This window comes from Microtus pennsylvanicus, chromosome 10, assembly GCF_037038515.1.
Source record: "Microtus pennsylvanicus isolate mMicPen1 chromosome 10, mMicPen1.hap1, whole genome shotgun sequence".
Taxonomy (NCBI): domain Eukaryota; kingdom Metazoa; phylum Chordata; class Mammalia; order Rodentia; family Cricetidae; genus Microtus; species Microtus pennsylvanicus.
In genome coordinates, this window is record NC_134588.1 from 25720239 (window position 1) to 25742866 (window position 22628).

General features: G+C 40.1%; 1 protein-coding gene across 1 annotated transcript in view; it reads right to left on the reverse strand.

The window, feature by feature from the left end:
• Positions 1-1160: 1160 nt before the first annotated feature.
• Positions 1161-22628, reverse strand: part of LOC142858216 (zona pellucida sperm-binding protein 3 receptor-like) — a 37315-nt gene continuing 15847 nt past the window's right edge. The window contains exons 6-11 of the mRNA XM_075987399.1: positions 21654-21842; positions 17793-17990; positions 10435-10635; positions 9319-9399; positions 2020-2225; positions 1161-1370 (exon numbers count right to left, since the gene is read on the reverse strand). Of these exons, the coding sequence (XP_075843514.1) occupies positions 1161-1370; positions 2020-2225; positions 9319-9399; positions 10435-10635; positions 17793-17990; positions 21654-21842 (1085 nt within the window). The remainder of the gene's footprint in view (positions 1371-2019; positions 2226-9318; positions 9400-10434; positions 10636-17792; positions 17991-21653; positions 21843-22628) is intronic.

Here is a 22628-nt window from a genome sequence, read left to right on the forward strand (position 1 = left end):
TTTTGTAATGTGGAGAAACACACAAAACGAATTTTCTTTAAAGGGAGACCAGAAGTACTTGTTAGTGTGAAAAATGAGCAGAAGGGGGCACCAAAGAACCTCTTCGGTCTTAGAAGGTTCTCGATTTTTGTTTGTTTTTTCCCAGAAAAAAAATGTTCCTTAAATTCAGATATTGATCTGCAGGTTAAGAACTGTCAGGTGCTGGGCTCATGAGTGATGTGAGATTTCCCTCTGTATGCTGTGAATACTATTGGTTAATAAAGAAGCTGTCTTGAGCCGTGATAAAGTAGAACAGAGCTAGGTAGGGAAAACTAAACTGAATGCTGGAAGAAAATAGGCAGAGTCAGGGAGAAGTTATGGAGCCGCCACCAAAGACATGCTGAAACTTTGCCGTTAAGCCACAGCCTCGTGGCAATACACAGATCAATGTTTAATTTTTTAATTTATTTATTTATTATGTATACAGTATTCTCAGTATTCTGTCCGCATGTATATCTGCAGGCCAGAAGAGGGCACCAGATCTCATTACAGATGGTTGTGAGCCACCATGTGGTTGCTTGGAATTGAACTCAGGACCATTGGCAGAGCAAGCAGTGCTCTTAACCACTGAACCATCTCTCCAGCTCGAATGGGTTAATTTATAATATAAGAGTTAGCCAGAAATACGCTTAAGCTATTGGCCAAACTGTATTGCAAATAATATAGTGTCTGTGTGGTTATTTCAGGTCCAAGCATACAGAAAAAAACAAGTGGCCTCCTATAACACACGAGTCACAGAGTCATGGCATTCTGTGACAAGTCAGCAGGAATAGGGTTGGGATAGTCTGAACTGTATTCTTTGAAAGGTAGAAAATAAAGGAGAAATAAAATTACCTACAGACATGTTAGAGAGTGAATTTGTGTTCTGGAACCGTCATATTCATGCAACATAATGAACAGAATGACAACGCAAACATTTGGCATTTAATAGTTTATGTTTATCCATTCCCGTGAGTCGAGCCGAGAAGGCAACTGAACCGCAATAACTAGCCTATAAGTACTGACATAGCTTCAAAAACAAAGCGAGAAAAACCCACCTAAGTTCTTCTGTCCCAGAAACTTCATAACAAGAGCGGTAGCGCTTAGGGGCCAGTCCAGCTGCTGCATGGAGATCCTGGGCATTAACCAAAAGGCCTAAGGGGCCCCTTCATTTTAATATGTTTAGAAGGTTTCCTGTGGACTCGTATCCACTTCCCTTTCTCCAGTTCTAACTGTTTGATCTCCAGAGACAGCTTGTACACCTCCAGGGCCTTTTGCACTTCATCTGGGCTTGGGAGGCACTGCAAGAGCTTTCTGCCTTCATTCACTTGTTCGCATTCTTCAAGGGCCTCCTACAGGTAATTTAAAGAAATAAATGGGGGAGGGTACAGTCTGAGAGGGATTCCTGGCAAAAAGTGAGGTTGATATAATTGATGGACATAGAGAAAATCAGGACTTTGCATCCCCAGCAGGTGTTCCCATGAAGGCCACACACCATGAGGAAGAGAGGTGTGTGTGTGTGTGTGCACGCACATGTGCGTGCGCAGGCAGGATTTTACAACCCAGGAGAGACTTGAGCTTAGGACTTTCGATGCCCACCACCAGGTTGCTAGGACTATAAGACACATGCCTCTTGAGGAGCAGAAAAGTATAGTTGAAGAAGAAAAGACACGGAGCTCCAAGGATACAGAGCGGCCCTATAAGGAGAGGTGGGGGGGGTCTTTCACACACCCCAGAAGCAGAGCAAATGTATACAGACCACCGGCATGGAAAGTTATGGTCAGGGCACTAGGTCTAGGAAACCCTCAATCCTAAAGTTCTGGATGCAGCCATAGAGCAAAAAAATCTGTTCCTTCAAGCTCACAAGGTTGTAAGTGCATATCTAGTAAACTGGGCATCCTGGTAGGTGCCAGGTGCTACCATCACAGTCTGGGACAGAACCCTGGGAAGAGACTGCTATATTTGTGACATCACGGAAGTTCCCTGGATTGTGCCACTCACCGTCTTACATTTGGGTATCTCAGGGTCCCACGTTCTGTTTTCCAAACAGATGATGTTCGGGGAGCCAACTAAGTCATATCCGGTGTCACACTGAATGGTGATGTTTTCCATCTCTGAATAGTGCTCTTTCTCCACAGACAGGCTTCCATGCATGATCACCGGTTTGGAGCACACACCTCTAGCGGAAACGTCCCTTGAGCTTTCTCCTTTCAAGGAGATGTCAAAATTGAATTAGACAATGAAAATAACGAGAAACTTTGTGTATACTTGCATTTGGTTTCAGCAAAACTTACTGATTTCAATAATAATTATAATAGTCCTGATATCTATTGAGAAAAGTGCTATGCGTATTTACATGCTCAATTTTTGCTGCCTTATAAATTTTGCTATACTTTTATTAATTAGTTTCTATTGTTATTAACATTTGACTAACAACAAAACTGAGAAAGTTAAGCCTCTAAACCTCATATACCTTAAGTGTTACAACCTATGCTTGCATTTCTTCCCCACAACCTTGATCTAATGCATGATGCTAAGGATGTCCTCTTCAATCTTTTAATGATGCAGGGTTCAACAGAAACAGTGACTTTTGGTTGCTAGGAAAATGATAAAGGAACAAAGGACACTGAAGAGGAAGTCACATTCTTACCTCATCTTCATTCTACATCAGCTCATCGGCCAGGAGCATCACTGGCCCACAGACCCAGAAAGGCCATGGACGGATCGTGGCCATCATAATATTTTAGTGGGAATTTGCAACACTTTATGAGCTAGGTATTAATCCTTGCAATTCCTCTTTCTTGAATACTTGGAAAGAAATGAGGGTTGTTGTGGAAAGTTTACTAGAGGCGCAAATAGATTCTTAGACCAAAGCCATCAAGTCTTGCCTCTGAGTATCTAGGAAGACATAGAACAGCTGAACGGTAGAGGCTGCCTCGGGCAATGGGGCTTACCTGTGCTCTTAGGGCTCAGGAAAGAAAACTAGTGTTCATTTTTAACATTCCTTTTGCCAAATTTTTTAAGTTTACTATTCATATCTTAAATGTTATTAAATAAATAGAGAAAAGGTAAGATTTAGGTAGGCCTTGAACGACAGAAAATATTGCTGTTCTTACTTTGTAACCCTATCTTTCCCGCATTGCTAGTGGGCCTGGTGTAACATTGAAGAGACAACGGTTCCCAATGAAAAGACATCAAGACACATAGCATGGCCAACAAATATATGCTTCAACGCACTCAGACATCCAAGCTTCAGGGTAAGGAGGTGGCTGTCTGTTTTCTGTTCCTATAACAGAACACTGTACTCTGGGTAATCCACAAAGAAGTGAGTTTCCTTAGAGTCTGGTTCACGTCACGCAAATCTGAAGGAATAGGGTTTGGATTTGGCTCCTTCGTGCTTCAGTGGTGAGTTTGAAAGGATAAAGCACCCAGAGAGACCAGACAAACAGCTCACATGAACCACAATTCACCCTGGCATAGCTGAGCCACCCCCAGGGCTAGCGCAGGATCTCGTCATAAGGGCTCATTCGCCTCTGGTTTCAAGCACAGGACTTAAGTACAGGGGATGTATTTGAATAATACCTTTCCCCTTCTTTATAGGTTCATGTCTCTTACACTTTTTTTTTTTTTTGATTTTTCGAGACAGGGTTTCTCTGTAGCTTTTGGTTCCTGTCCTGGAACTAGCTCTTGTAGACCAGGCTGGCCTCGAACTCCCAGAGATCCGCCTGCCTCTGCCTCCCGAGTGCTGGGATTAAAGGCGTGCGCCACCACTGCCCGGCATGTCTCTTACACTTAAGAATGAAATCATTCCACACAAATGACTACAAAGTCTTACTTGTCCTAACTTAAAAATACAAAGTCCAGAGTCTCATTTGAGACTCGAGGCGTCACAAACCTGAGACAAATCCCCTCATCTGTGAGCTTCTAAAATCAGTTTCTCTACGTCAAACATGGGGTGTAGGACCAGTAGAGAGAAGATGTTCTCAAACCAAAGGGAGAAAGCAGGTATGAAAAAGGAGACATGGGACCAAAGGAAAACTAAGCCAGTAGGGGAAATACACTGAATTGTTTTTTCTGTGCTTCTCCATCTAGGTCCTCCCATCCTACTTTCTCCCTTCAGCTTCTGCCCTTCCCCCTTCCATTTTCATGTCCCCTGTGGTCTACAACCTAAAAGCCCATTCTCCCTTCTACTGGGCACCAGTTTCCTGGTTTCTACTTAGACTCACTCACACATCAGTACACAAAAGAACAAGTTGAAGTCACATACGAACACACACAGAATTTGGTTCCCTGAGCCTGTTAACTCACAACATTTTTTTTCTAGTTCTAGCCATTTAACTATGAACTTCATCTCTTTACAGCCAAATAAAATTTCTTTGTGTGTAAGTAGCACATTTTTACTATCCATCCATCTGTTGATGGCCATCCAGGCTGATTCTGTGTCTTTGAGATTCAGTAAATGTGGATGTGCATGTATGTCTGTGGTAAGATATGGACTCCTTTGAGGGTATGCTCAGAGATGGTTTAGCTGGGTCATATATTAGTTCTATTTGGCTTTCCAAGACAGGGTTTCTCTGTAGCTTTGGAGCCTGTCCTGGAACTCACTGTTAACCAGGCTGGCCTCAAACTCACAGAGAACTGCCTGCCTCTGCCTCCCGAGTGCTGGGATTACAGGCATGTGTCACCACCAACCTAATTTTATTTTTTAGAACCTCCATCCTGTCATGGTGACACTAGTCTAGACTCCTACTAATAGGAAACAAGGTGTCTTCTTTCTCTACAGCCACAGGCATTGCTGTTGTGTTTTCTTGATGAAAGCCGTTCTGATGGGTGAGACCAAATATCAAAATACTCTTAACTTGTATTTCCCTGGTGACTATGCTGAACGTGTATTTGAAATATATATTGGCCATTTATATTTTTCTTCTGAGAGCTGTCTGTCCAGTTCATTGTCTACTTGCTGAATGGAAGCTTGTTTTATCATTGTTTAATGTTTGTAGCTTTAAAAAATTCTATAAATTAACCCTTTCTCTGAAGTGTAGCTGGAAAGGCTCTTCCACTATTTTCTTTGTTGTCTGTTTGCTCTGCTGATAGTTTCCTTCACTGAGCAGAGGCCTTTTACCTTCGTGTAACCCCGTTTGCCAACAGCTGTGGCTATTTCTGGCAGAATTCCATTGCCTGTATTCTGAAATGTTTTCAGCATGCTTTTCTATAATTTTCTAAGCATTTCTGGTGTTAAATTAAGACATTTGATCCACATTGGATTACCTTTTGTACAGGGAGAGAAATAGGGGTCCAATTTCATTCTTTCATAGGTACTTGTCCAATTTTGCCAGCTAGCAATATTTCTTGAATTGGATTTTTTTAAACAAATTTTAACTCTTTTGTCAAAAATTAGGTGTGCATATCTGTATGAGTTTATATATAGTGCATACATGAGCACATAGTATATAAGTTTATATATGCATAATGAGTGCATATCATGTGAGTTTATATATAGTGCATATCATGTGAGTTTATATATAGTGCATATCATGTGAGTTTATATATAATGCATATCGTGTGAGTTTATATATAGTGCATGCATGAGTGCATATCATGTGAGTTTATATATAGTGCATATCATGTGAGTTTATATATAGTGCATGCATGAGTGCATATCATGTGAGTTTATATATAGTGCATATCATGTGAGTTTATATATAGTGCATATCGTGTGAGTTTATATATAGTGCATGCATGAGTGCATATCGTGTGAGTTTATATATGGTGCATATCGTGTGAGTTTATATATAGTGCATGCATGAGTGCATATCATGTGAGTTTATATATAGTGCATGCATGAGTGCATATCATGTGAGTTTATATATGGTGCATATCGTGTGAGTTTATATATAGTGCATACATGAGTGCATATCATGTGAGTTTATATATAGTGCATATCATGTGAGTTTATATATAGTGCATATCGTGTGAGTTTATATATAGTGCATGCATGAGTGCATATCATGTGAGTTTATATATAGTGCATATCATGTGAGTTTATATATAGTGCATATCGTGTAAGTTTATATATGGTGCATATCGTGCGAGTTTATATATAGTGCATGCATGAGTGCATATCGTGTGAGTTTATATATGGTGCATATCGTGTGAGTTTATATATAGTGCATGCATGAGTGCATATCGTGTGAGTTTATATATGGTGCATATCGTGTGAGTTTACTTCCAGGCCCCTTATGTTCTGTTGATCTATGTGTCTGCCGTTGGACTAGCACCATGCTATGTTTGTCACTAAGGCTTAATAGCACAGTTTGAGATCGGATAATAAATCTCTGACTGTGTTCTGGTTGCTTAGGATTACTTTGGCTACCTGTAAATTTCTATATGTGTTTCCATGCTAATTTTAAAATGTTTTTAAAGTTCTGTGAAGAATGTCATTGACATTTCCATGGAGATTGCACTGAGTCTATAAATTTCTTTGGAGAGGATAGCTATTTTCACAAAGTTAATTCTGCCAGTCCAGGACAAAGGTTTTTTTTTTCTTAACACCTAATGTCTTCTTTGATTTCTTTTTTCATTGTTTTAAGGTTTTTCATCTTTTTTGTTAGGTTTGGTCCTATATATATTAAATTTTATTCTTAATTAGTTAATTTTATTTCGTATGTGTGAGTGTTTTGTCTGCATGTATGTATGTGAACCACATGCTTTGCCTGATTCCTGAGGATCAAAAGAGGACATCTTGTATCTTACCCAAACTAGAGGAATGGAGGATGCTGGGAACTGAACACAGATACTGTAAGAGAGCAACAGGGCTCTTAACCATTGACCCATCTCTTCAGCCCCATATTCCTAGATATCTTATTATTTTTAGTTATTGTGAATGGGATATTTTATATAACTTGTCAGCAAGTTCATTACTGGTATATAGAAAAGCTACTGATTTCATTTTCTGTTGGTGGATAAGTGCATAAAATATATTTGATTACTAAAGTATAAATCACATATGAGGTTTCTTAGCTTCAAAACAGCTATTCTACATGTATAGAAGTTTGTTGAGATGCACAGTGTCTAGGTTTAGTAAATATGGGTACATAATTTTGAGAAGTTATTATAAATTAATATTTTTTATTTTAAAAAGTATTATGTTCTCTGTCAATGCTTCTTGATGGCTGGGGGAAAGTTCAATGCCTGTTTTGACCTCAGTTTTGTCCATCAGGTTTCTGCCACACATTGCATAAAAAACTTCCTGTCATCTGTCCGGTTCCTCCCTGCCACGGCAAGGATGAGGTCGTTGCGAGTCTGTGAGCATCAGACCCTCTCACTTCTGCTGATCTCCACAGTCCTTGCAGGCTGCACTCGGTTGTATTGGGAGGCCACATCTTCTGAGTGCTGATGCACGAGGATGGATGCCCTGCTCCACAGGGCACAGTGGGATAGGACGATACTGAGCATCGCAGATCTCTCAGTCCTAGGCTGTGTCTATGGGGTGCTGTGGCACTGATCCACACAGGTTGTGTTTAAGTCTGTGGTGAACAGTTCTGCTAGTCCTATGGTCCTACAATCCAACCACCTGCCCTTCCATACAATAATAGAGACGACAGGGGAATTCGGACATTGGCAATCTTCCAGTTTCAGATTCTTCTACACCCTTTACAGTGTGTTTCTGCTGTCTTCTGTGGTTGTGATATTTGTCCTCTGGCTTGGGTTTCTGGTAACACAGATTGTCCGCAGGTCCGTAGCTTTCCTTGCACCAGAAGCTTTGAGTCTTTCAGGACACTTCTCTGGTAGAATTCTTCTCCACACACACCATTTAGCATGGTATGTGCTCTGTTAAAAAAAAAGAAAAGCCAAAGTAGGCTTACTCCTATTTTCTCTTGTTTCTGCATTGGTGAGTTTTATCTTGACTTTCTTTTATTTAAGTGTTTGTGTGTGTGTGTGTGTGTGTGTGTGTGTGTGTGTGTGTGTGTGTGTGTGTATAAGTTGTGCAACTCGAAAGGGAGTCATGAAAGGGGAGGAAGAGTTCTTAAAATAGGGGTAAAGAGAAAATAATATCGTATTTGTGACATGAAAGCATAACAGGGATACTCTCAGGGGAAAAAACAGAGCTGGCCAAAGAAAAGTAGGTGGTAGAGAGAGAATTATAGGAGAAAGAAACAAATTAGAACAAAGTATAATGACACTATGAATAGAAAGAAGTTCCATAATCAAGCTCATACATAGATTTGCATTTTAACCTCAAAAATTAATAAAACAGGAAACATATGCATGCATACATATATACATACAACACACACATTTAACAGAATAAAGATGCTACGTCCAGGATGTTGATCAGTATCTCTGTATAAGTGACCAATAGGGGGAAAACACAGGACCAGTATGGTTCATGCCACTCAAAATTAATCCTACAAAGATACTTGCATAATATTTTCATAACTTACTTTCTTCTTATATCTTTATATCAGTAGACTATGTATGCTGCTAAGACCAGAAGCAAAATAATCTAACTAGTGGACACTGAAGCTGTCCATTGATATAACAATCCAAGCAGTGGACACTGAAGCTGATGATTGAAATAAACAATCCAAGCAGTGGACACTGAAGTTGTCCATTGATATAAACAATCCAAGCAGTGGACACTGAGGCTGACCATTGATATTTAAGCTATAGCTCTCAGCAAATTTCTCTGGGCTTCTTTACATACTGGGACAGCTTGGATGAGGGTAAGTATTACCATACTTTGTGGCAATAAGCTGTGATCATGATGAAGATATATCATGATGAAGAAGTCAGGATGTCTGATATATACTGGTTCGGGAAATAGTATATCTGGAGCTCAAGACAGTCACTGTTGAGTTGCACCAGCGGGATTTGGACTAAGTAGGCAATTTTGAGGCATGAAGAAATTCTGTTCACCAGGACTAACAGCTGGAGATATCCCAGCTGTCAGAAAGCCCAAGCCTACGGGTGTGCTGAGTAAAGGAAACAGAATGGGCAGTACTGAAAGACTAGTCATGTCAGTTTACAACCCCAGCGCAGAGGTAATTTACTTCAACTCTCCTTTATAGTGTTCTTGAAGACTATGATGGGTATTATTTTAATCATGATTCTTTTCCACATCCCATCCCTATTTCCTATGACATTCTACAAAATTATGCTAGATCTCATTATATCTTCTTAAACTTTGCTTTTATATTAACCCAAACTATGGTGTGCAATAGACTGTCATGTTGAGGTAAGGAATCATTCATAGTAAGATAGCCACATTACTCTACAATGATATTTTCAGTGACTTACCATTATCAGATAGATATTTATTGCTCTTCGTGACTGTTTCTGATACATTTGGTGAGGTAACAGCACCATGGGATTGCATTTCTGAGTCATAATGAGAAAAAGGATAAGGGTGATGTCAGTCACTAGTACACAATCTTCCCGCCCATAAGAAATCTTCCATTGTTTCATAATTCTATAAGCCATTGTTTTCCCCTTGGTGTATAAATACAGAGACTCGTGGATTAGTCTTTTACATTGCTAAAATAGTGGCCATAACATTAACAGATAATATATGCAAGAACATTAGCAAACTGCAACATTGAAGGATTTTATTCAATGTCCTAGGTTCTCTAACAAAACCTTTTGTAAGTCCTCTGTCAGTATATCTTGATCCATAACTCTACCAATAGCCTTGGTGGTGCTAGGATAAATATCTGTGATCTTCCGCATAATACTTATTGGAAGGACAATCCCAAACCCATTACTTTTTTTTTTTTTTTTGGTTTTTCATGACAGGGTTTCTCTGTAGCTTTGGATCCTGTCCTGGAACTAGCTCTTGTAGACCAGGCTGGCCTCTAACTCACAGAGATTCACCTGCCTCTGCCTCCCGATTAAAGGCATGTACCACTACCACCTAGCCCAAACTCAATTACTTTTTAAGAAGATTATTCTTCATGAAACTGCATAGAATCACTTGGTGATGTAGGAGGGTCTTCTGTCTATATGTTACTTTCATTGGTCAAATAAGGAAACTACCTTGGCCTTTTGATAGGTCAGCCCTTAGGTGGGTGAAGTAGACAGAACAGAATGCTGGGAGGAAGAAAGCAGAGTCAGGCAGACGCCATGAAGCTCCAGCCTGAGATGGATGTAGGTTAGAATCTTCCCGGTAAGCCACAATCCTGTGGTGATATACAGATTACTAGGTATGGGTTAAAGCAAGATATGAGAATTAGCCAAGAAGAGGCTAGATATAATGGGCCAGGCAGTGTTTAAATGAATACAGTTTCCATGTTATTATTTCCGGGGCTAAGTTAGCCGGGCAGGAGCTGGGCAGGACAAAAGCAGGCCTGATTGCCTCATCACTACAACTTGGGATATCTGGGGAATGATGACGACAAGTTCCCTCAGCAGTCTTACCTCCCTGACATGATGGCATTGCAGGTTCCCACCTTCCATCCGCTTGACATGAACTCCTCCCATCAGTCGACATAGGGTAAGAGCCTTCAGCACAGATATAGAAAACATAGTCTCCATAGGCATAGATGCATACACCAGTTAAATCTCTCCTTTCACTTACAATCCTGATTTTATCCATATTTGGCGTTGGGCAACATGCTCCTGGGAGATAAAAGAAAATGTACATGCTTCATTTTATGGGAAAGACACCTTTGAAGCTGTGACTCTATCTCATGGAAGACATTAATAATCAAACTCCTGGTAACAGGATGAAATGTTGCTTTCAGGGGAGAGGAAAAAAACTTTTAGTAGGTATAAAGTTTCAGTTGAATAAATTCTAGAAACATTCAGTGTAAAACAGTAGAGAAATGCAGTTGATGATTGCAACACTACACACTGATCAGTGGAGTATATTTAACTTTTAGTATTTATAACCATGATTCAGAAGAAAAGAGAAAGAAGGGCTGTGTCAAGATGGCAGGATGAGTCTTTATTTGATCATTTCCCCTGTTAAAACATATTGTTGGTTGCTTTTTCATTCCTGTGATGAGATACCATGATGAAGTCAATTTTAAAAAGGAAGAGTCTAGTTGGACTTATGGCCCCATGGGGTTAGAGACTATGATGGCAGAGAGGGGGGCATGGTGACAGGTGGTTGGAGCATCAGGTGAGAACCCTTATTTTAACTCATAAACGGGAGGCAGAAGGCACACTGAAAATGGTGTGTCTCTTTTGAAACCTCAAAGCCTTCCTCCTGTGATGCACCTCCTTCAACAAAGCCACACCTCCACATTGTTCCCAAACAGTTCCACCAACCAGGGACCAAGTATTCAAACCACCACATGTATACTTGGAACTGCTAGGCAATGTGCTAGGTTCTCTGACAAAAACTTTTGTAAGTCTTCTGTCGGTATATCCTGATCCATAACTCTATCAATAGCCTTAGTGGTGCTATCTGTGATCTTCTGCATAATACTTATGGAAGGACAATCCCAAACCCAATTATTATAAAGAATATCTTCACAAAAAGTTAGGAGAATCTAGCAGGAGGACATTATAATAAGTTTGAGCCTAGTAAAAATAAAAGATGTGTTGAAGAAGGAAACAAAGGGGGAAAGAGTTGCCTATATCATAGCCACTCACTCCCAGCTCACCCTATCCCCCCCCCCCCAAGCACTTCTATAGGGAGAGAGCCATCTTTTACTTGGAAGAAAGAGAGGGAACTAGACATATGCCCTACAACCTGTACCATGTTTACCTTGGTGATCACTACTGGGCAGGGCTCCATGGCCCCTACTTCTAGATCAGCATCTGTGGACAGAATCTCCGTAGACAATAGAAAATCTGAGACCTCTAAAGGACAAACTCTTTCATAGCAATTTTATTTCTGTTGTCTGCCATAGTATGGACCTGAGAACAGTCTCTCAGGGCTCTGTTCAGGTATAAATTTCCAGTGTGACCTAGATTAATATCAGATTTAGTGACCAAAGGGTCATTTTTAATTTTCCTTTCTTAACCTTGGACTATCTTAACCTTCAATAAGGAAAGACTCCATCTACTGAAGGCAGAATAAGAAAGCAAGCTCAAAACTCTATTTTGTAATTCCTGCTGTGCTAAAACCCAATATGGGCAGAATACAATGGGCAGAATCTTTGGTCCATAAGTTGTACCCATAGTTAGGTTCACTGTTGCCAAGGGAACGGGTTGAAGATACAAGCAAAGCTTGGGTAGAACGTACAATAGAGCTCATTTCTGTCAGGCTGGGTGCTCTCTGGCCAAAAATAGACAATAGCAGGCAGTCTTAGAAGATGGAGTCTCGGTCCTTGGTCCTGGTCCTGTGCAGTGCTGTGCTGGTCCCGACAAGCAATAGAATCCAGGATGATCCAGTGATCCACTAGCCAGGTGACCACAGCACTGTCCATTGCAGGCATAATCTATGGCACCAAATTACAGGCCAGTGACTGTGAATGAAGATTCTAGGTCTTCCCCAGCTGAAATCAAAGTCTTCAGGACCTAATAGGAATGGAATACCTTCCTCAGAACCTTCATCAACCATCCTGAGCTTCAGACTAACTGCAGGTTGTGACAAGTGTGGACTTGGAGCACCCTCAACTGCTAAGACACTGATAAAGACTGGGTCTATGACTGTGGTAAACCTTGACTTGGGAAGGTAACTAATGTTGAAATTTCAGCAGTCACCACCAGCCCAAAGAACACAATAATTGTCTTGAACTTGCTCTGCAGTTCAGGAGGGCCTTAAATTTATGATTGCTCTGCCTCAGCAGGGAAAATAGTCACATAAGAAATGCTCATATTCGGAGATATGATTCTGAATACTTGACCTTGCAAGGATTGAGTCATGAAGAAAGAGAAGACCAGTAAATAATGAGACTGAACCAACAATAAAATCTCTCTCCTATCAAAGGCATGAACAGTTCCAGGGGTTTTCACTAATACCAGTTCTTGACTAATGTAAGAGCTAAAACAAAAAGAGTTCTTTCAAACTCTTTTTATAAGATGCTCATTCCAAAGTCAGACAATGACTCACAAAAAAAGAAAGTTACAGGGTAATATCCCTAAAAAAAGAGACAAAAATCCTCAACAAAATTTTATCAAGCCAAGTTCAACAGCACCTTGAAAAGACTATTGACCATTATCTATTGAGAGCTATCCCAATAATGGAAAGATGGTTTAACACAGGCAAATCAACAATCACAATACACTACATCAATAAAATGAAATAAATAAACTGTAGTATATAGATGAATTTTTGATAAAACTAAAAACACTTTCATGCAAATATCTCTGAGAAAAGAAGGTATAAAAACCATATGCCATATGGAATATACCTACAGTAAACATAATCCTAAGTGGGTAAAGCTTAAATATTTCTCTATAGGATCCAAAATAAAACAAAATATCCATGTTCACCATTTTGAGGCAAGACAGTACTGGAAGACCTAGCCACAGCAAAGAAGCAAGTGAAAAGTTTATTAAAATGTAAAGTTGTAAGGGGAAGTTGTCACCACTGTCCACAGATGATGTTATCACATTTACAGGAAAATCTCAATGACTCAATTAGGAAAGCATTAGGAATATTAGGCAATTGTAATGGTTAGAGTTGTCAACTTGATGGGCTCTGGAATCCCCCAGGAGATAAATCTCTGCTCAGACCTTTGAGAGATTATCCAGACAAGGCATGTCTGTGAGAAATTATCTAGACTTGGTTAACTGGGATGGAAAGACACCCTGTGAATACAGGCAACACCATTCTATCCCCTAGGTTCTGGACTGGATAAAAGAGGAACAGGTTGAGCACCAGCATTCAAGGCTCTCTGGTTCCTGCCTATACATGCTGTGTGGCGGCTCCTAGACCTGTAAGCCAAAACAAATCTTTCTCACCTATATGTTGCTTTCATAAGGTACTTTGTTTCAGCAATCAGAAAAGAAAATAGTGCAGAAAATTAGTACTAAGAAGTAGGTTCTTTGCTGTTATAATGTGAACATATGATTCTTTGGGTTTTAGAACTGGTTTTGAGAGCAATATGGAAGAGTTTGGAACATCAGACCCAGAGCCCTGCAAACAGAACTTAAAGAATGATTATGGTGGGGGCTGTAAAACCAGAATGTCAGATGCAGATTCTGGAAGCCAGTTTATGAAGTTTCAGAGGGGAACAATTAACAGCTCTATTGGGAACTAGCCAAGAGGCCATTTTTGCTATTCTGGCCAAGAATCTGGCTTCACCCTGCCTGTGTCTTGAGAAACTGAGCAATGCTTAACTCATTAGTAAGCAACTAATGTCTTTGGTACAGGAAATTTCAAGACATCCTAATGTTCAATCTATGACATGATTAATTCTCAGCATTCTTGTTCAGATCTACAACAGAGAGAGAGAGACAGAGAGAGGAGGGAGGGAGGGAGGGAGGGAAGGAGGGAGGGAGGGAGGGAGGGAGGGAGGGAGGGAGGGAGGGAGGGAGGGAGGGAGGGGGAAGGGGAAAGGAAGAAATTAAAAATATTAAAAAGAATGTGAAATGTAGCAAGGAAAGTTGCACACACAAGTTTAAAACTTCAGGCAAGGAAAGTGCATAGAACAAAACATCTACAAATGTTTAAAAGAAACCCCACTCTTTCCTTTGGAATAATAGGAAAGGCTCCTTCGAAGCAAGACCACACCCATCAAAGGAGCCAATTTGTGAAAATGCAAATGCACGTGAAATGAGATGTGGAATCCAATACTGAAGCCTCAGGGGTCCCCCATCTAAACTGACTGCTTAGGAAAGTGGCTGATTTAGCCAACAAAGCAGCAAAACCCACAATAGCTGTGGTCCAAAAGGCCAGGCTCCATCCTTCACTAACAGTAGAACTTAGCAGCAGCATCCACGTGGCATTTGTTTCGAAACATGACAGATGCAAGACTTGTTTAGAAGTTTCAGGGAGTCACTAAGATCAGTCAGTATATAACAGGGCTGGAGGCTCTACGAGGAGTTCACTGAGAGGCCCCTGTGTGAAACGGTGAGGGGGAGGCCCCTGGGAGCCCAGCTGATTTCTTCATGTGTCCCAGATGCCAGACCCACAGCTACAAGATTTAGTGTTTTCAATACTGGGTTTCAGTATCACTTGAATCTAATAATTCCTTTTGAAATCTCTGGTTTTTTTCTATTTAAAATGTAAATTATTATTATGTGTCATTGACATTAGAACCATGTCACTTATATCTTACAGGGGCTCGCGGTTGAGAGACTGCCTGGATTCTGTGCTTAGACTTTTAAACAGTGTTGAAATTGAAGCTGTTAAAGACGATGAGGCTTGTTTTCTTTTATTTTTGAGAATGTACTTACATCATTTCTCCCTTTCCTTTTCTCTCTCCAAACACTCCCATATACCCTTCTTTGCTGTTTTTTAAATTTGGGGCCTCTTTTGTCATTAATAATTGTTACATGCATGTGGTGTGTGTGTGTGTGTGTGTGTGTGTGTGTGTGTGTGTGTGTGTGTGTGTGTGTGTGTGTGGTGTGTTATCAAGGCTGACCATTTGGTATTAAATAACCAATTGGTGTGTTCTTCCCTGGGGAAGACTACCTATTCCATTGTCAGCATCCTTAGTTGCCTGTAGATCTTTGTGTAGTGTTGAGACCCCATGGGATTTTCACTGTCCCTTTTGGCATGTTTGTCAGTATTTTCCTTCTTCCGCTCATGTGTAGGCAGTCATGCGGGAGAGACTTTATGGTTGTAGCTTCTGACATTCCTAGGAGAGACAATCTCACAGCACAGTCCCTGGTCCTCTTGCTCTTACACTCTTTCCACCCTGTCTTCTTGGCAATGTTCCTGGAGCCTTAAGTGTGGGAGTGTTTTGTAGATTATCCACTGGGACTGGGCTCAACAACCCTGCATTTTGATTAGCTGTGGTTTTCTATAATTTAAAGTTGGGCTTTGTATTCTGAGGTTACCAAGAACGTGCAGGGACAAGAGGTAAAAGGTTATCGGTTAAAATCAATATGTTTGAGTTCCAGAGAAAAAGCTCAGTGAGTAAAGGCACTTGATGCACAAACCTAATAATCTAAAATTAACCCCTGAGACTAAGGAAGTCAGTTTTTCTCTTTCACCTTTGTTGGTTCCAGGGACTCAATGCAGATCACCATGTTTGTGTAGCAAAAGAATACACACCCAGGAAAAGTGTTGAAAAACTGAGGAAAGGAAGCGTCTAGCAAGTAGTCAGGAAAAAATCCTTTGAAATAATCATGAGTGTAAACAAAAGTAAAATTCATGTCAAAAATAAGCCAAGATGGTATAAAATTTATATGACCAAAGAAAACAGTTGTCTGTCTAGACTTGTCTGCCCTTAAAACATATCCCCAAATGGTAAGGTGAAGACATGGCAAGAGACAAAGGACATTTCATAACCAGTAGATCCTCACTAAAGGAGACTAGAGTATCCATTGGGGAAAGGAACATGGCATGGGAAGTCTAAAGAATCAGAAGAGAGTCTGGTTTGATCACATGCTCTGAACGTGCCTGACATGAGGGCTGACTGAGAAGCCAAGGACAATGGCATTGGTTTTGATTCTACTGCATGTACTGCCTTTGTGGGAGCCTAGTCTGTTTGGATGCTCACCTTCCTGGACCTGGATGGAGCAGGGAGGACCTTGGACTTCCCAGAGGGCAGGGAACCCTGACAGTTCTTTGGACTGGAGAGGGAGGGGGTAGTGGGGGGGAAAGGGGAGGGAAATGGGAGGAGGTGGAAATTTTTAATAAAAAATAACTAGTGGTTTTAGGAGATAAATAAACATAAATAGCTAATTTTGTCTTTGAACACATACAGAAGATAATAGCTTTGAAACATTGTTTTTAATTTGCAAATAAAATTCATCAACACACAAAAAAAGAATCAGAAGAGATTCAATGGCAGGTATCAATGAGAACAGTTAGGTGGCATTTAAAAATTACATAGAGTTAAAATATATTAAAAATAGCATCTAAATTGAGTATAAGTAAATTAGGGCTCTAAGTCTTTCTAACCTTGAAAGAAATGAAGGCATTATAGCAAAAACTAAAAATGCATGCTATAATTTTCACTATATACTAAAGCAAATAAAAGCTAGGTGTGTGTGTGTGTGTGTGTGTGTAGAAAAATAAACAAAGGAAGAGACACACAAAGAGAAAGGAAAGAAATTATTAATTCAAAAGAAGTCAAGGAGATAACAATACAAAAGGCAGAAAACATAGTTTACTATTATATGTCATATAATTATATGTTATAATTTCAAGTGCAATACTAATTACGTTAATTGCACATTCACCTGCTTGAAAAACATATTTAAAATATTGAACAACAGAAATCTTAAAACTAAGTCATTCAATACAAATTTAAATAAGCTGTGAGCTGTATTGATATGAAAATATAACCTAAAGACAAAAAACTACAGCTATAAAGGGTCATTTCATAATAATAAATGTGAAATACATCAGTAAGATATACCATTTCAAACATGCACACATCTATGAACGCCATCTCAAGATACCAAAAAATGTTTTAAAGATTAAAAGATAAAGCATAAACATGTCATCGGTCCTTCAGTGGAAACTGATATAGAGATTTCAATCCTAACCTCACAGAATCAGAACTAACTGACTAACATAGAACACTTAATAATCACAAAATAAGGCATCTATTCAAATGTGCACTGATTTTTTATAAAAATTAATCATATCTTATGTTCTGAAACGGGCCCCAGGAAATTTCAAAGATTGTGCTCAATCCATTCAATAGATAACTAGAAAGACTTGTGCAATGAATGGCTTTCTCTAGTTCAAGGTCACTTACGTTCACAGCCTTTGGAAGGCGTCCACGTCAGATTCTCTTGACATGTCACGATCTGGGGCTCCATGAGAACCGGTCGGTAGCCAGGCTTGCACCGGTATTTCAATTTGGTCCCAATCTCAAATATTTCAAAATTTCTTAAGGGAAACTTATTGCCCTCCCAGGAAGCATAGGGAATATCTGGTACGTCAGTACAACCATCTGGCCATGAAAAACATTATGAAGAATGTTACTGGGACTGGCAGAGAGCCATGAAAATGGGATTTAAGATGGCTGTCACAGCTTTACTTAGCAAGAGTAACTTATTATGATGTGTTTGTGATTCAGAACAAACTTCTTGGGTTTCCCTTTAAACATAATAATTTTATTCAGAACAGTTGTTTACAGTGTAGTAAAAGTAACGAGTGATTAAAGGGTTAACAGACAAAGTTTTCTGCCTTTCTTGGGAAAATTTATAATCTAAAACCTTAGTGGGAAAATTTAGGATCTAAAATCACCTAACCGCTCCCTTACAACTAGAGCTACAAATGTAATTTGAGTGTAATTCTCTCTTACCAGGTTGGTAAATTTTATTTTTAGTATCTCGTGATGTTAAAACAAAACAAAATAAAAGCAGAAAGTTGGATGTTAGGAGGATGTAAGAACGAGGAAATGGTTAGAGAAGGAGCATGACAAGACAGTCCTAAGCCAGAATCAGAAAGCCCGAGCAAAGGGTCCATGCTGCAGAAACGGAGGCTGAGTTGGAGCTCGTTTGAGGATTAAAGGTCATTTTGGTTTGATCACTGTGACCGACAAACACGAGTCTAGGGGATCCGACCCAGTTCAATCAAGATTACTTCCTGGGAAATCGTCAAATTTGAGATCGACGGAAAATTGTCTGGGCTTTGTGTCTGAGCTATTTCTAAATGCCACACAAAGGTTATTGAATTTTTTTAAAGAGTTGAGCTGTGTCTTCATAATATTTAGGTGAATTTTTATATGTCATTCTACAGGGTAAAACACCTGCTGCATAGCCTTTGCCTGATGGACAGCAGAAAGTTTTATTTACAGAATTAATCCTCCCTGGGACATTCATATATACATCTGCTTACCAAACTTCCTGTATTACTTGGTAGAGACAATTAGATTCGGTCTCTTCTATATTTAATTCTAAATACTTGTTTCCTTCGTTGATTTCTTCTTTAGGACGTATTGAGTTCTGGATTATTTGAATTTTTAAATTTCACATATAAAATGTTATTTGAAATGAAGAGGACAAAAAAAATCACACCAGGTCATGATGATTAATAGATTCATATGATCCAGGAATTTCTTCCTCAATGGTTCTGGTATCGTTTCTCTTCCTGAAGACTTCCTGGTTCCTCAGCCTCAGTCATGAGGGCTGGGGTCAGCTCCTGGCCATGTGAGAGGTAAGATAACAGTGCTATGCACAGAAAAATGTGATGTCACCAGTAAGAGGCCACATCTGTGCCAAGGCTCCAACAAGCTCTACCTATGCAGGTAGAATGTCTGTGACAGGCATCTATAGGAGTTACAACACTACAGATCCAAAGCCAAAGTTATTCTGGGATGAATATGTTAGCCCTTTTAAAAACATTTGTCAGGCTATTGCCTTCCTCTGTGTGTGACAGCATTCTTGTGACTGAGGCTCTGAAACTATTTAATAACATTAACTTTAGACACATCTGGAACAAGCCTAATCATACTAAAGCCTGCCTTTATCCTCTGATGCCTTCTCAACAGTCTTTCCTAACCTACCTTAAAATATCAAAAATATACCGTTCACCAAACTATGTAGCTCACCTCGTCTTATCAAATTTGTTTTTAAAATGGATTTCCAAGCTCTTCATAGTCCCCAGACATGGCATCCTTATGTTCGTATCCTCTGTATTCTGCCTGTTGACTCAATCACCCCAACTGCTGTTTGACACACTACACAGACTTGAATGAGCTATGTCTTCCTGATGCACGAGTCTAGCAAATGTCAGCCTCTGCCCCAAAGCCCACCCCCAACTATCAGCTCGATGGAGGAGGCTACAATCCAGTCCTCTGTTTCTAGTTAGCTTGAGGAAGCCAGAGACTCAAATTTGATGTACATTATCCATTATTCTTCATGTCTCCTCCTCTGATTTCTTTATGTATAAATTCATTCTTTTTGGAAATGTTATCTCATGGCCTGCTCCTGTGATCCCACAGTCTGAGAAATCAGCCTTACCCTTCATCTGTGGCATCTTTCTTCTTAGGAGTTCAGAGACCGTGTAGTGCTATGATTTTACAACTCCTAATTTTCGGTCCTGAGCCGTGCCTGGCTCCTCCATGCTCCTTGTCATATAAAGGGTCCCAGACTAAATCACAAGGTGTACAACTTCCCACAAAAGCCCTAGGACTTATAAAAAATGCATCTGTGCCTCGCTGTTCCATCCCTCTCATTGCAGCTCTCTCTCTCCATCCATATCTATCTGTCTGTCTGTCTGTCTGTCTGTCTATCTGTCTATATCTATCCATCCATCCATCTCTATCTATATCATCCATCCATCTTTTTCATCTGTCTACCTATCTATCTATTATTTATCTCTATCATATATCTGGCATCTATCTATCCACCCATCTCTATCTATCTCTATCATCTGTCTCTATAATCTATCCCTATCATCTATCTTTCTATTTATTTATCATCTACCTATCTATCTCTACATCTCTATTATCATCTATCACTGTGTCTGTCTCTTCCTCTCTCCTCTCTCCTCTCTCTCTCTCTCTCTCTCTCTCTCTCTCTCTCTCTCTCTCTCTGTCTCTGTTTCTCTCTCACACACACACATTTTACACTATTCCTCTTAAAGAAGCCCTTTCTAGTTTTAATGGGAAAACGTTTCTGTCCCTTAAGGTCCTGCCATACTGTTTTTAATTGAGTATACTGTCCCTCTCTAATGGTCTCTCCCCTAAAGTTCCTTTCTCTTAATAAAGCTGATGCCTGAAATGCAATCATGGTCAACTCCACAGTTCAACAGATCCCTAGTTCCTTACCTTCTAAAGGGCTGAAGATGCAATCCTACAGTATCCAAGGCAGTAACAGAGGTTTCCCACTGTGATGGAACTGGACTACCAGAGGGAACAACCAGCATGATTTATACCCTTCTGTTTCTCTAATAACTTCATGGAACTGTTGCCTCATTAGAACATGGGATTTGAGGAAAACAACATGTGTGTTCTCAGGCCATGGCCACTCATAGACAGCCCTAGAATAAACCGTCATCTGCATTCCTTTGAGATGAGAGCTGTTTCTTTCATTAACACCTTCCAGAAAGTGGGTTTTGGGGATCAAACTCCATTTATTATTTTTGGAGACAAGCACATTTAGTCATTGAGCCGTCCTGCTGGCAATCCTACAGGACGATTTTTATAGCAATTACTTAATTCATATTACCAGTGGACTCGGGGCATGAAAACTATGTAATATACGTGTTAAATAACAGTAGAATATTACTGACAAGAATGTCTTCCTTCTAACAAGAAAAGTGGGGGAGAAAAGTATAATAGAAATTTAACGTGTGTGATTGTTGCATTAACGTAGGTTTGGGGAGTCACTGAGACAGTTCCGTGGGCTCAGGTGCTTGCTACTAAGACTAAAATCCTGAGTTCCATTCCCTAGACCCACATGACAAAAGAAAACAAGCTCCAGGAAGTTGTTCTTTCACATGTGTACAGTGGTGTGTGTGTGTGTGTGTGTGTGTGTGTGTGTGTGTGTGTGTGTAACCAAATAAACACATGAAATTCAAAGTGGGTTTGCACCTATAAATGTATCCCACCCATATTCTGGATAACCTTAGTTGCAAACACTGCAGCCCCTTCATAGTCCTTACTCACTGGCCTCACAAGTGGGGACAGAAGGGTACCACTCGCTATTAGCTTCACAGCGGATGACACTGTTGCCTCTGAAAACAGAATCCTTCTTGCATTTGACCTCAACAGAGTCTTTGTAAATATAGAACTGTCGAAATCCAGGGGCCAAGTCCCCCCCCACACTTGGAATCTGTGGCTGATGACAGATGATTTCTAGAGAAGCACAGGAAAAGACATCTAGGCCGTGAAAGAGAAATGACAGTTGAGCGGTGGCAAGGGGGGGAGGGGAGAGTTACAGTTCCCGGAAAAGTGGTTGACCCAGTTCTCACCTTAAAAGAAATAAAAGACAGCTCCTCTCTGGAGCCCAGTATGGGTGAGCATGCCCTGGGAACACAGACTCGGGCCTCCCTATACATGCTCCACTGTGGAAGTGGTTACGGGAGATTTTGTCAGTGACCGAACAAAGAAAGTCATAAATCCATGTACTTACCAAACATGCTGGTGGGGCCACAGGTAGATGATTACAGCGGGAAAACTATGCTGTGGACTTTATATAATATCCGATGAAATTCTTAAACTCTAAATTCATGAAAGCTAGCTGTTTGCTGAGGATACTGAGTTTCTGATAGTCACAAGAATGCTACGTCAGACATAGGGTGGGCAATGGATGACTTTCAAAGGACTAAAGATAGCCAAGATAATATGGCTCTGGTCTGTAACATTTTAACTCAGTTCATAATATAAGTTTATGTCAGATGCATGCAAGGAACATGTTTAAAAATTATATCCTCTTTAGGCACCTAAAAAAGAACTGAGAGCCCACCCTGCTAGTTATTGTGATAGAGTTGATTTTTCTCAATTAAAAAAAAAAAGTTTAGAAATAGCTAAATATCGAAGCCTAGACTCCAAGTCTTCAAATCTTTCCCATATTGTGGTGTATGGTGTTGTTTCCAGAATGTCTTGGTGGGAGATCACCAGCCTATAGTGGTGGCACAGGTC